The sequence below is a fragment of the Arctopsyche grandis genome, chromosome 1, assembly GCF_051622035.1.
Source record: "Arctopsyche grandis isolate Sample6627 chromosome 1, ASM5162203v2, whole genome shotgun sequence".
NCBI classification, from domain to species: domain Eukaryota; kingdom Metazoa; phylum Arthropoda; class Insecta; order Trichoptera; family Hydropsychidae; genus Arctopsyche; species Arctopsyche grandis.
The window spans coordinates 9,961,816-9,975,789 of record NC_135355.1 but is presented as its reverse complement, the minus strand read 5'-3'; the positions used below and the strand labels follow the sequence as shown (position 1 = coordinate 9,975,789).

Genomic DNA, 13,974 nt, shown 5'->3' with positions numbered 1-13,974 from the left:
ATTCCAGAAGTTTTCTCAGATCAATTCGAATCTCAATTTACACATGTACTTTTATTAATAAAGAAAGATCTTTCTGAAACAATAACCATAAGGCAATTTTCAGAATTACTTATTACCAAAAAGAGATGCTTGGAGAGTGATTTTTCAGAAGTATACACCACATTCATGCTATTTCTTACTAGAAAAAACATTCAATAAATTAAAAATAGTTAAAGATTACAAAATAAATTCGATCGGTCAAACCAGACTCAATGAACTATCTTTGCTTACAATTGAGCACAAAGAAGCAGCCAAAATGGACCTCACACAACTAATAAATGATTTTGCAAATAGTTCAAAAGCAGAAATTTTAAAATAGGTGAGATAAATTAAGAAAATTATATTATGTATCTACATATTAACAATAATTATAGTTATATTAATACTGCGTTGCGAAACCAAAAATTTGGTATTTCGATTTAAAAATTCAAGGGGGGGGGCTTGATGATTTTGTGCTTACGGGCCCAAAATTCTTAGTTACGCCACTGATAGACAATTATTATATACGATATATGCATAAAGGCTGTAGTTTTGCATTTTTTTCATATTTTAGTCAAAATTGTACCATAATCAACCAAATTTAGTTTGTTATAGGTTAGTCGATTATGGCTGACTGCCATTTATGTACTCATCATACGTAGTTAAACTTAATTAAAAAATCGATAAATAAATAACATTTTCCTATATTAATTATAAATATGTATGTACATACAAACTTAAATAAATTTTCCTTATATTATTTGATTTTATTGAAAAAATTCCAGTTCGCAAAATACAATTTTAATACAATCAACAATCTTATTTTAAAACTCTATAAACAAAAACCCTATAAAATCTCTACAAAAAAATCTAAATCGAAAAAAAAATCGATAACAATAACTATGCATCGCTAGTTCCAGGTAACTTTTCTAACTCTTTTTTGATTGCTTGTATTAAAGGAATTGCTGGATCATCCGGAGAAAGTACGGCATCTGAATTTACCAAAGCAACATCAATTATAGGTCTTCTGACTCCACTAGCACTTGTAGCTCGTTTCTAAATTTAAATTATTTTATATAAACACATACTATATCCACATTTTTAAATACATATAATAAATATATCAAATTTTAAATATCACCATTGATGTATTATCATTGGAACTCCAAGCTAATGTTGGACTTATACTTTGACGAGGTAATGGTGGTCTAGGAGGTAATGCAGTTTGTGGACGATCATATTGTTTACTGGGATCTTTTGAATTATATTTAGTCCTAAAATTAAATCCACAAGCATTAATTTATCCAAAACCTATTTTGATTATTTATCTTCATAAATTAATTCTACTTACCCATCTTTTGCAGAATGTCTTCTGTAGATATTTGATGCATCTCCTGGTATTGGTAATCTCTCTGAATTATTTATGTTTATGTTTACTGATGCGTTTAGATTTTTTGATTTTGGACTGGTATTTCCACTTCCAAATAAACTAAATGCATCATCAACCAACTCACTAAATCTCTGTCTCATTTTCGATATGTTATTTCCACCGCCACTACTCACATCGTCACTAATTTGAGAATCTGAAATAAAAACTTAAATATATAAATATTTAAAAATGTAATTTAGTACTTACATACATATATTTGAGTATGTAAAATTAATAATTGTACTAGTACTTTTTTAAACAAAAAATTAAATATAAACTCAGTAGAATTCTAAGGTGGCAACTAAATTCAGGGCCAGCCAACTTGAGTGAGCAGTGGATGCAAGTTAAGGTCTGTTTAAGTCTGTCTAAGAATGTATCAAAGAATACTGTCCGTACATGCAGGATACCTGCTGCTGCCGGTTCGTGCTGGATAGGTATGAATAGACCTTTACCCGGGCCCCGTGCATGAAAATAATTCCCCGAATAAATTGATTTTATTTGTCTGTTATAAAAACATAAACACTTGCATTGCCATCTCAGGTACGTTCCACTTGCTTCTTCTTGCAAAAAATTATTTTGCTTTTTATTTAATGAGATTTCATGATTACTTTAACAAAACATGGTACAAAGTCTAACAGAGAACGAATCTCCTTGAATACATTGATTTATATTGTAATATTCAAATTTTTTAGGGCCCAAATATTTTTTCGCACCCGGACCCCCATCTGGAAAAGGTCGGCTTTGACTGTTTGTACACATCACAATAGTTTCGTGAAGAATTTGTAATATCACACTTGCGAAAAATTATATGGTCATTTTAAATCAATAAACACAATTAATACCTTTGTCTAATTTGCGACGGTGCAAATCCCAAACCATTGGTCCGACAACGCCAGGATCTCTGTTAATGCTCCCTAAACGTACTAAATTTGTTGAAATATTTTCATCATCTTTGACATTTGATTTTTCTGAATTTTCTGAACTTTTTACTTTTGAGTCCATACTTGCAGATACACCTTTTGATCCATCGTATACTTTTCTACGACTTGCCTGCACGGGTGAATCTGAATCCATATCCAAGTGCCTAACACTAAGTGGCTCTAAAACACGTGAAAGCGGTTCTACTGCATTCCCTCTGAAACGTTTTTTATTTTGTAATTTTAAGATTATTTAATAAAATAATTAAATGTTTCTATCTACATATTACCTATGAATATACATACATACATACACATGTATGTATGTATGTACATATGTACATACGTACACACATAGGTACTTACCGAGGAAATGATTTTACAGAAGGCATTGACAAATAAGATGTAGGGCTCACAACACCTTGTGGTCTGCGTATTATAACACTATCACAACTTGAAGATGAATGGGACGACGGACTTGACAAAACAAATCGATTCAATTTCGATTTGTTAACTGAACTTGAATCTTCCAATGTGGCAGTTTCATTTGCTATACCAACTTAAAAATAAAATTATGACAAGTTATTATTCAATTAAACCAAATCAAATAACTTAATTTTACATAAAATTTAAATTATTTATTTTTTATAAAGAATATCACCTTTTTTTGATCTAATTTTTTTGTGTTTCGATTTATTTTTCTTGTTAACTGTAGCATATTCATTTTGCATTTGTTGTTCGAATAATCTTTGCCGTTGTCGCAGAGTAATTGTCATTTGTGATGTTTCCGTGGAACTTGAACTTAAAGAAAAAACTAGATCATGAAAACGTGATCAGTAATCGATTCTGAGTTCGAATTTTCGCATGATCACAAAACTTCATCTATTGTTACTATGTACATAGATAAAGTAATAATTCGACATGGAATTAATACGATTATTAACGCACCACAATTTTAATACATACCTTGATGTACTACCTGCTGAACTTAGTCTTTGCGAAGAAAATTTTCTCTGTTCATAATCTCCAACGTGTGTTACATATCGCTCTTCAGATTTCTTTTTATCCGACGAAGTGAAGATCTACATAAAAGTAATTACATTAAATTTTTATCAATAATTCGATTTAAAAAATAAATGTAAGAAAAGAATTTTGACTTTTTTATCCTTTTCTTCATGTAAATAGGCAACGTTATCTTTTCCTTTGGATATATCTATTTGGTGACTCATTCTTTTACCATCGATATTCATTTTTTCAGATTGTAAAATTCTGCTTGCAGCCGATGACTTTCTACGATTCACCAATCTACATGCCAAAAGCGCTACTAAGCTCAATAGTATTATTGCAGCCACAATGGAACCCCCAATAATAAGCCACGTGTCTCTCATATTATATGCGTGAAGTACACCGTTTAATGGTTGTGGTGATTTCAAATAAGCTTAAAAGAAAATATATATTTTATTCCATAGTAAAATTTCATTATAACATTTTTATAATTAAAATAAATTTACGTTCAGCTTTTGTAGTTATAGGATAACCCAATTCAGCAACTACTTCAGAGTCGGCTAGTAAATGCATATCACGTGCTGCCGTCCTTGCTGGCACGGGTCGTCCTCCAACTGATACCCAATAAATTATTTTTACTTCATCGTTTATACCAGATATATTGTCCTATTTATAAAAAACACAAAAATGAAAGCAAACAATCATAATAAATTTGTTTAAATATGAAAAATAATATATTTTACCCTAGTTAAATTGTATAAAAAGACTTCAACCATCGGTTGGCCGACTTCACCATAAACTTCTCTTTTGACTACATCTAATACGTTACTTAAATCTTTCACATCATCAAAGGAATAATTTTTCATTAAAATAATATTTAATTCTTGAGCAATACTTTTTGCAGATCGTTTTTGTCGTACATTTTGACTTATATTCAAAATATCTGGTGTAAATTCCAATGAGTAAGTGTGATTTAAATATTTTATACTTCGAGTAACGTTCGAATTTTCTTTAATATCTTTTATTTCCTCACTACTATTGACATTAAGATGATTATCAAAATTATTTGTGTGATTCAAAAATTCATTTTCAATGAATTTGTTTTGTTGTATTGATAGCGATATTGAAGTATTGTTGATAACGGTATCATCAGAATCTGTATGATGCTTTTTTCTTAAACTTACAGCTGATGTTGTTACAATACCCAGATGCCTCTCTTGTTGTCTGAAATGAAAAAAAAAATTAAGAATACATAATATTTTTATATTAGACATCAAAGTAACTCAAACTAATATACAATTTTAAATCTATCGGTTATTTTTCAAGAATATTTATGTAAAAGTACTCAATCTTTTCACTTTTAATAAATATGCTGTTTGGTTACTAGGAACTATTTGACCCCAATTGAGGAATAGTTTATTGATTAAACATTTCCTGTTTATCCAAATTATCTTTTGTATCCATGATACATTCGGTTTATATATTTGCATGATGGAATGTAACATAAATAAATAACCATAAATGTATTTACGAACACATGTCAAAACAGAGATATTTTTATAACCTCAGGAAAGCTCTTTGATAAAGCCGTGCTAGACTTCGAGAAAGAGCTGGTGGTAAAGGAGCAGCAGGAGCTCTAAGAACAGTTAATAGCCAATATCTTGGATCAGGTAATGATGCATCAATCCTTTTATCTTCACTATCATCTTCGCCCACTCTCGTTGGATCGATTTCTCCACTAGGTGGACTGATAGGACATTCTGTGAGACAATCTTCATCTTTATTTACAGTTTCCTGAAATACATTTTTGGATTAAAGGTAAAAGATGTAATCAAATAAACACTAAATATGCATATTACATTATTTTTACTTAAAAAATATATTAATAATAATATGTATTAATAACCGTCGGCATGGCTGAAGGTGAATCCAAAAACACAGTTGCTAATATTGTGGTTGTTTTTATTATGGTATTATGGCCTGGACTATCAGCAGGAGGAAGAGGACCATCTCCAGAACCAGTCCAAAAAAAATCTTCCAAGCTGTAAGTTCTTCCAAGAGACAATAGCTGATCGTCATTCACCAAATTAACTGAAATATAATATATGAACCAAATGATTTAAGAATCAGTTGAAGAATTGCATATCTATGTACATATGTACCTATACGAAATTAAGCAATCTACTTTAAAAATATATACATATATTTAAAACTAATACTAATAAATAATAAATCAAGTAGATACTAAATGGTAGGACTGTAAAATGGTTCCCTTTTGTACCAGGAACCCTTTTTCAGTAAAATCCTGTTTGTATGTAAATTAATATATGTAGTATCAACCTGTGCCAGACGTTTCCCCTTAGTCGCTGAAGTTTATTTTTGTGTAGATATATTTATGTGAGAGATATATGATATTTTTTTTTAATAATTTACTGGTATCCAACTAACAATTGGAAAATGATAAACATTTAATCGGAATTATTTTGATAAGACTGTTTATATTAAATCAGAATTTCTATTAATATAAATAATATAGAAAATATGAGTTTTTAACGATTGCACAAACTATATGTATGTAGTTATTCGTATGTATATGTTTATTTGAAATGCATCAGGACTGTAAGCACTGAAAGTTCCTCTTTTACACGTTTGGCACAGTTTTGGGAAATCCATCGAGACTGGCACGAACGTCTCCGAAAATGGCTCCCTCCCTAGATAAGTTGTTTACATCACGAAACCTAAAGTATAATAAAAATTGGTACATCAAAAAATCATCCAGATTACTTTTTGAAAATGTTCAGACATATTAACACGCATTATTACTATTTTAAAATTGTTAATAGCTATTAAATGTAAAACAAAAAGCTAAAACTTAAAATGAATTACTATTACCTAGTAAATATATAATGAATATTGTAATCAGACAAAAAAGACAATTCAATATAGATAGCAAAATTTGGCTCATAAGTATGTAAATAATGAATTCCATCACTAAAACACGATTGTGGAATGTTCAGAAAAACTTAGGTAGATAACGGCTATGTATATACATAGGTTTGTATGTACACACATATGTAGACGTGTATAATGACACTAAAAGTGTTTTAATGTTTGCTTCGAGAGCTTTGTGTATGTTTTCAATACTTTTATTTTATAATATAATTGGTTTATATAAAACAAATATTTGAAAGAAAATGAATGATTTTATTCGTAACAACAAGTGAATATAGTTCATGAACAAGAAAATATATGTAACATGAACAACCTAGTATTGAATTTGAAAGGCTTGGACTCTTGCAAGACTATTTGTTTTTGTATGCTCCTCGTTTATTATTAACATCAATTTAATAAAAACTTGATCATTAGTATGTATAATTACTTTCATTTATGTCAAACATTTTTACCATCTACAACATAGTGAAATGTGGTTTTTTTTTATTATTTTTCTCCGATTTTTACTTTATCTATGTATGTAACAATAGGTGAAGTTTTGTGATCATGTGAAAATTCGAATTCGAGATTTTGACTAACTAGAACTCCGAATCGATCACTGGTCACGTTTTCATGATTTAGAAAAAATGTGGGTGGGTGTGTTAGTTTGTGCGTATCTGTTAAGGTTTTGGTCAGAATTCGAAAACCGGAAAAAGTAATTTTTTTTAAAAAAAGATTTCGTTATTTTATTTTGACCTTCTAAATTATTTTTATTTTCCTGATATTTAATGTGTATAATATTTATAGTGATTATAAGTATAAAAAAAAATTAAACAAAATCCGACAACCAGAAGTAGAACTTTTGTCTTGTATAAGTTTTCCTACATTTGCACTCAATTTGTATCGAAAATGCTCTCATAGCCGGTATGTGTGAACGTGTATGTATGTTTAATTATCGAATTTTGTTTAATAACCTCCTTATATTCCTTAAATACATAGATAACGTCGTGGATTGGTTAAATCCGAATTTTTTTTTATTCCGAACATTTTTTCTAGATCACGAAAACGCGATCAGTGATCAATTCTGAGTTCGAATCAGTCAAAATCTCGAGCTAAAACTTTTGCATGATCACAAAACTTTATCTATTGTTACTACGAATGAAGCGCGCACTGTACGGTTACCTTTTAATACTACATAATATTATGTACTTGTTATGAATCAGCGCACACTGTAGGGTTAGCTTTTCATAGATTTTCATTCATACACATACATATGTATGTATACATACAACTTATGTCATCTACATAATGTACATACATATCTCTCATTTTTATAAGCTTTTTATTAATTTGTAATTCAAATCCTCACTAGTAAATGATTTTTTTTATTTCTCCCCTGGAAAAAGTCTACATTAATGTATCCCATATGTACACATGTAAGATTTTTATAATCATTGGTCACTAATACAGTTTAAATCTATAATTATTTGGTTTATACACCAATTAAACCTGCCGAAGTGAGACAAAAACACTATTGTATATTCAAATAGTAACATATTTTTAGAATAAATATTCCAAATATAAATCAATGTAATATCCGATATTTAAAACACTAAGAGGGAGCTCTTTTTCCTATTATGCTGTAGATCAGTGGTTCTCAAGTGCGGCCACGGTGGCCGCATGCGGCCATTAGTGGATTTTACTGCGGCCACCAGCGACTTAATAGTAAATAATACTAATATTTAAAAAAAATAAATATATTTTAAAAACTACAAAAAAGTAACTTAACAATAATATTATAGAAACCATGCTCATCATTGACAAACTAAAATTATAGAGAAAAGCCTTGTGACAGAAGTTGAAAATGACAACTTTTCAATTTTATCTTCTGTTAGTGATTTCATAGATAAGATGACAGAAACAACTTCAAAATTAAAATTAAAACTTAAAATAATAGTGTCTTAAATCTCTGAATCTGGAACTTGATGAAAGGTTTGAAAATTTTTAAAACTGTTTCTTTTGTATCTTCTCCTTTTATTATGAAGAAAATGAAAATTTCATAGTACTATAAAATAGATTTAAATCATTTTCAGTATTGAGATTAATTAACTGGGCTAACGTAAAATATGCATTATTAGAAATTAGTCATGATCAAATACTTATTAATAATATTTCGGTTCAAAAATTTTGGTCGGAAATATACGTTGACAATGAAATAAACCAATATAAAGATTTAGCAACAATTGCTTTATTAATATTGTCTATTTTTCCCACTACCGTATATTGCGAAAGTTCATTCAGTGTAATGCACTTTATTAAAAACAAATTTAGAAACGAGCTGACAGACGCAAACTTAGAAACAGCAATGCGGCTTGCTTTGGAAGAAAGGAGTATTGAGCAATTTCCATTTGCATTATTATTAAATAAATAGATACCAAATGTTAAAATTTCTTTTATTTTATGAATAAATTGATCCATTTTTTTTGTAACTTTAATTTATTTGATTAAATTTGGTGCGGCCACCAGACATTTCCATGGGACCACTATTATCACCTGTGCGGCCACGGTAAAATTTCGCCTGAGAACCACTGCTGTAGATTAACATTAGAATAATATAATACTATGATTACTAACCAAATTAAATTAAATTGTAAAATAGAAAATGATCAGTAGATCAGTAGCTATTAAAATAGATATAAGATGAGTTGTGAACATAATTTCGTAATAATAAAAAGCATTTAAAAAAAAAAACACTAAGAATATCACGCTTGAACATCTTTTCGGTGCCATGCAACGAGTTGCACGCGAAGGAGCTACATAGTTACATACTTACGCGCGACGAAAGGGTTTACTCATCCAACTCCAATCATTTGACGAGCAATTTAAAAACAGATAACCCCCACTAAAACAACAGACCTTGCATGCAAACCTCTAAACACTACAAGACGATCCGAATTATCGTTAATTTTCACTTCAAGTAGGAAGTCGAGATGGTCGAAACATAAATTTTGCAAATATACTAATTCCATTGTCATCTAAAGTATATACAAAGAGTTCACAAGAAGATCATAAATAATAACTTAAATGTTTTTCTGTCATTAATCATTATCAATATATTTCGTGTACCCTTGGGCACAGTGGTGTAGTGCTAAAGTAATAAGTGTCAGAGCGGTGAACTTACATATAGTGGCGGATTAAGCGTTGAAATCAAATTGTTTGCTTCTTAAGGTTTGGGGAAGTATTTCGTAAAAGACGATTTCAGCCGAATTAAATATTTAATTATTTTTTCACGTATATCCCCAGACATACGACTCTTGTTTTCAGATAAGAAATTATGTAAAGATTCAAATACTTCAGTTTGATCATTTTTGATACATACATTCCAAAAATATAATTTTCTTATCATATGTACTTTCAATTTTATCTGTAACATTAAACATTATTATCGAACTGTTCTCAAGTGTCAAATTCAAGTTATTTATTTATTGGAGCGTGAACGCGGTATAATTTAAAAATGCACTCCAAAATCCATACCGGATTTGAGGAAAACGTATCGATTGCCAGATTTTCGATCATCGACTGTACATATTGACATCGAGGATGACTAATTAAGATAATGTTTATAAATTACTAGTTGTTTTACCCGGCTTCGCTCAGTATTTGTAATATAAACAGCTTAAACATGGCGAATCTAATAGTAAATATTCATTTGTTTTTCTATTAAATTTATTTGAATCGAAAAAAATATAATATTCAATCAATTGAATTGTCGTCATGGAAATTTTATTTTGTTTTCGGAGTTCCCAAACAAAGATACAAACTTACAAAGTCTCTTTCGAAATTATATATTAGATATAAAAAATATTTCTATTTTTATGATTGTAAATCATTCATTCCTGCATGTCCGCCATAACTGATTTTTTTTCGCGTACCACCAAGTGATTTTTTTACACGTACCACAGGTTGGGAAACGCTGCCCTAAATGTCGCACATATGTACATACATATGTACGTATGCAGCGATCGTTCAACTTTTGCCAAAAATATTTAAAAAAATAAATTTACAACAAATATAAGTTATATAGTTTTATGAATTATAATAGCTTGAAAAATAAAAACTACACCACTGCCCCTGGGATTACGTGTACCTTGGTTGGGAATTGCTAGTCTGTATGTACAACTCCTGTGTGCATTTTTTGTTCCGTTGCCAAAATTTGACACAGTTTCCAACAATTAGATTTCGACGAATTAAATAATGTCCTGAGTTCGGTCCACGTGTATCGATTGTACAGATCGATACAAATGAGCTTTTGGGTGTGGAACTGGAACGATGTACGCAACCGATATGATTGATCTATTGTCATTAAAGGGACCACAGACGTTGTTCGATTTTTCCCTTTTTTTATTGTCTTATTGAATAAGCCATATCGCATGATTGATATTTACGTACATACATATTTTATTGGAAGAAAAAAGTTTATTGAACCGCGTCTCGAAAAACTGGGCTATTTTTATAATTAATGACTGGTAATCATATATTCGAGGGTACACATTATAAATCGCTCATCGCCGAAGAAAAGCGATATATAAAAATAAAATTAAGGTAATTCGTATCTTCACTATGTAATATACCATCATATTTATCAAAGAATATTCTTCATTATTTACATATTTACATTAATGGAAGTTCGATGTAATCATATCCTTTATAATGCGTCAGTTGAAATTTATATGTACATATGTATATCCAATGAAATGTTAACATGGAAATGAAATAAATGATAAATACTTGTTTAATTTGTTTTGAAAAAAATATCGAAATAGTCCACAGAAAAATATTAAATAATTTATTAAGAATAACGTGGATTCAATAACATATTTGTAATGAAATATTTATCGTACATATGTATTTTTATTCTTTTATTTTATCACTATTAAACGGATTGTATCTAATAGTCTCATGTCTCACGTGAGACTATTAGATACACTGAGTCATGTGGATCGATGTTGAATCTCAAAAAGTACCAAACAGAAAATAACATGAGATTTAGTATGTACAGGGCCGCCTTGTGACTTTAAAAACAGGTAAGACTCCATGTTTTTTTCCAAAAACTTGACCGCAAGTGCCATAGTAGTAGGCAAATTAAAGCTGGCGACCACGGGACCACAGCAGACAAACGACTCACGAACCGAATTACGAACCGGTTCAAGTCATCGTGTGGTGAGCGGGTTAAAGAAACACTTCTTGACTCTTGATGAGTCATCAAAAATATACAAAATTTATTTTCTTTTTTTGGTTATGAGAAATTTGTATGGGGCAGTGCCCCAGTTTCCCTTAAATACCATTGAGTATATCAGTGGTGTCACCCTAATGGTTTCCATGGGTTTCCGGAAACCCGTTGTGAGAAATCAAAAGTTTCCGGAAACCCGTTAGAAATCTAAAAATTCATACAATTTTTATCAAAAATTACACAAATCTTAAAATTGTTTTGGACGGTTATAACTAGAGACAGGACCGGAAGCGTGCTTTTTCCAGGAAACAGGGCGCTTTGGGTCTATTTTCCAGAAAACAGGGCAAACTACAAAGCTAGAGAGCATAAAAAAGGTTCATCATAAAAATGAACAAAGCACGGCGAATAATGAACAAATAACGGCGCAAAGTTGGTCTGCTCACTAGTTATAACTAGTGAGCGGACTGGAAGCATGCCGTTCATTGTTAATCGTTGGCCGTGCTTTATTAAATGTTCGTATATATATGAAAGTTCGTATATTTTTTGTTTTCAAGAAAGGTTTTAAATTCATATTTTACTGAATCGGTTCAATCACAAATGAGTTTATTTCTCGTATTTTTATTTTATTTGCAGACGTCCATTCTCTCACAAAACAACGAATGAGATGGATTTAAACTTCATGTGTAACGAATTCGGTCCAAAAAAAGTTTTAAATATTAAATAAAATTGCTTTCTGACCAAAACCTTATCAAATTTAGTACATAAAGAATACAAATATAAATTTTCAGCTTCAGGGGTGTGGTAAAAAAACATTTTTTAATTTTTTAAGAGGAAAAAATCCCACTTCTGGTTGATTAAATTTAATCATTTTTTTTTTATTATATTTTCATCACATTGATACAATGAATTATACATGAAATCGTGAAGAGCACATATATTTAAAGGGTCGATTAAAATAGTGGAAGAAAAATTCGGTAAACTGCCAACAGGAGTAAACTGTCACTTTCGGTTAACGGTGTTCACGAAATTTTACTTTACACAATGACACATTACTTTATTTTTTTCCCTGGGTGCGCCACTGTGTCTGTACATACATACATGTATTTCCTAAGCTCTCATTCTTGGCTCATTTATTTACAAAATAAATTATTAAAAACGAAGCAAAACTTGTCAAATATCAACCATAACAAAATAAACATATGTATATTAATCCTTTATTTATGTAAAATAACATTTTTCTAAAACAATAAAGCAAAGTGAAAACCTTTCTTTTTAGCCAAACGACCGAGTCCGTCGACCGTGGCCAGATCCGAACAAAACTCCACGATGATAATGATGAGGATGGTGCCATTGGAAAACAATGAATTTGACCGGTGACCGATCATATTATCTCGCGTTATTTACATCACAAAAACATTTCACATCGTCAGCGGACACAATGTGGTTTTCACGGTTGCGATCATTATCCGATCACATACGAAACACATCCGATTCCTTTAAAAAATCGTTTCGCCGACACATCATAAACGACATAATTCATTTATAATCGAAAACATTCACAACACTCGAGACAACTGTGCACGAGTTGAATGTTTATGTCATTTTCGTAAACTGAATGTTTCTCGGTTTATACGCGGTTAATTGTGATTTCAAATGCCAAAAACCACAATTACAATGTTGACAGTCACACCACACTGATTGAGAGAGACTAGACGCAAACCCGATCACTGATTTTGTTGAACTGAATCATTTCCACGAGTTTCCGTGTATTTATTGGACGGTAACTATAGAACTACGGGGCCTATACGCATGTGTATACGCTCGAGAAAAATTGCAGTGGAAACCAACTGAAAATCAATTACACTTACCTATGTACATAGACATACACGAAATTAAGAAGTAAAATTAAAATGTTTTCAAGCAATCCATTACTTAAAAGAATTCAAGTAAAAACAATTCGTACGTAATAAATATTTCAACAACCAAAATAAGTTGATGAAATTGTATTACATATTTGTAATCTTATGAATAAGACTTTCTAAACTGAAACAACATAAATTCTATAAATAATTTTATAGGTCAACACTATTATTTTGTAAATATTTGTATGTATTTCTGTTTGATAAAAACTCGCAGCGTTTATAGCCCCTGCTCAATTTGGTTGCCAAGTTACAAGTCAAGCATTTCCACGCTACACTCACTGTAGGCCAAAACGTACTTAATACTCATGTAATCATTTTATACGTACTTAATACTCATGTAATCATTTTAACTATGTAGTGGCCTGTGTGCACTCGGTAAAATATAGCGATTTGGATCAACGGAATCAGTAATTTATTAAAATTTAATTAATTTTTTTGAAAAAAAAAATATGTTGTTTTTGTCGGCCGATCATGTAAACGAAGTGATATGCCGCGTCTCTTTCCACGATATACGATTCCAAA

The 13,974-nt window shown here is 30.4% G+C and overlaps 2 protein-coding genes across 2 annotated transcripts in view; one reads left to right on the top strand and one right to left on the bottom strand.

Moving 5' to 3' along the window:
* The window catches only part of LOC143918160 (uncharacterized), a 129,901-nt gene extending 121,165 nt beyond the window's left edge, over positions 1-8,736 (top strand). The window contains exon 2 of the mRNA XM_077439890.1: positions 8,689-8,736. The gene's annotated coding sequence lies outside the window, so the exon portion shown is untranslated. The remainder of the gene's footprint in view (positions 1-8,688) is intronic.
* LOC143909287 (uncharacterized) lies at positions 762-13,326 on the bottom strand. The gene is made up of 13 exons (XM_077427205.1): positions 12,795-13,326; positions 5,276-5,460; positions 4,934-5,163; positions 4,113-4,593; positions 3,876-4,035; positions 3,522-3,802; positions 3,331-3,446; positions 3,026-3,165; positions 2,731-2,923; positions 2,290-2,582; positions 1,370-1,613; positions 1,160-1,292; positions 762-1,074 (listed from the first exon to the last, which is right to left on the bottom strand). Exons 1-13 carry the CDS (start codon positions 12,913-12,915, stop codon positions 919-921), a joined length of 2,733 nt encoding a protein of 910 aa, XP_077283331.1. The 5' UTR covers positions 12,916-13,326; the 3' UTR covers positions 762-918.
* Between the last annotated feature and the right edge of the window lie 648 nt (positions 13,327-13,974).

Coding starts and splice junctions, on each gene's coding strand:
- LOC143909287 (XM_077427205.1), bottom strand. CDS start 12,915: ATGATCGGTCACCGGTCAAATTCATTGTTTTCCAATGGCACCATCCTC. Junction 3,166..3,330: donor TCAGCAGGTAGTACATCAAG/GTATGTATTAAA, acceptor TTTTTCTTTAAG/TTCAAGTTCCACGGAAACAT. Junction 2,924..3,025: donor AAAAATTAGATCAAAAAAAG/GTGATATTCTTT, acceptor TTTATTTTTAAG/TTGGTATAGCAAATGAAACT.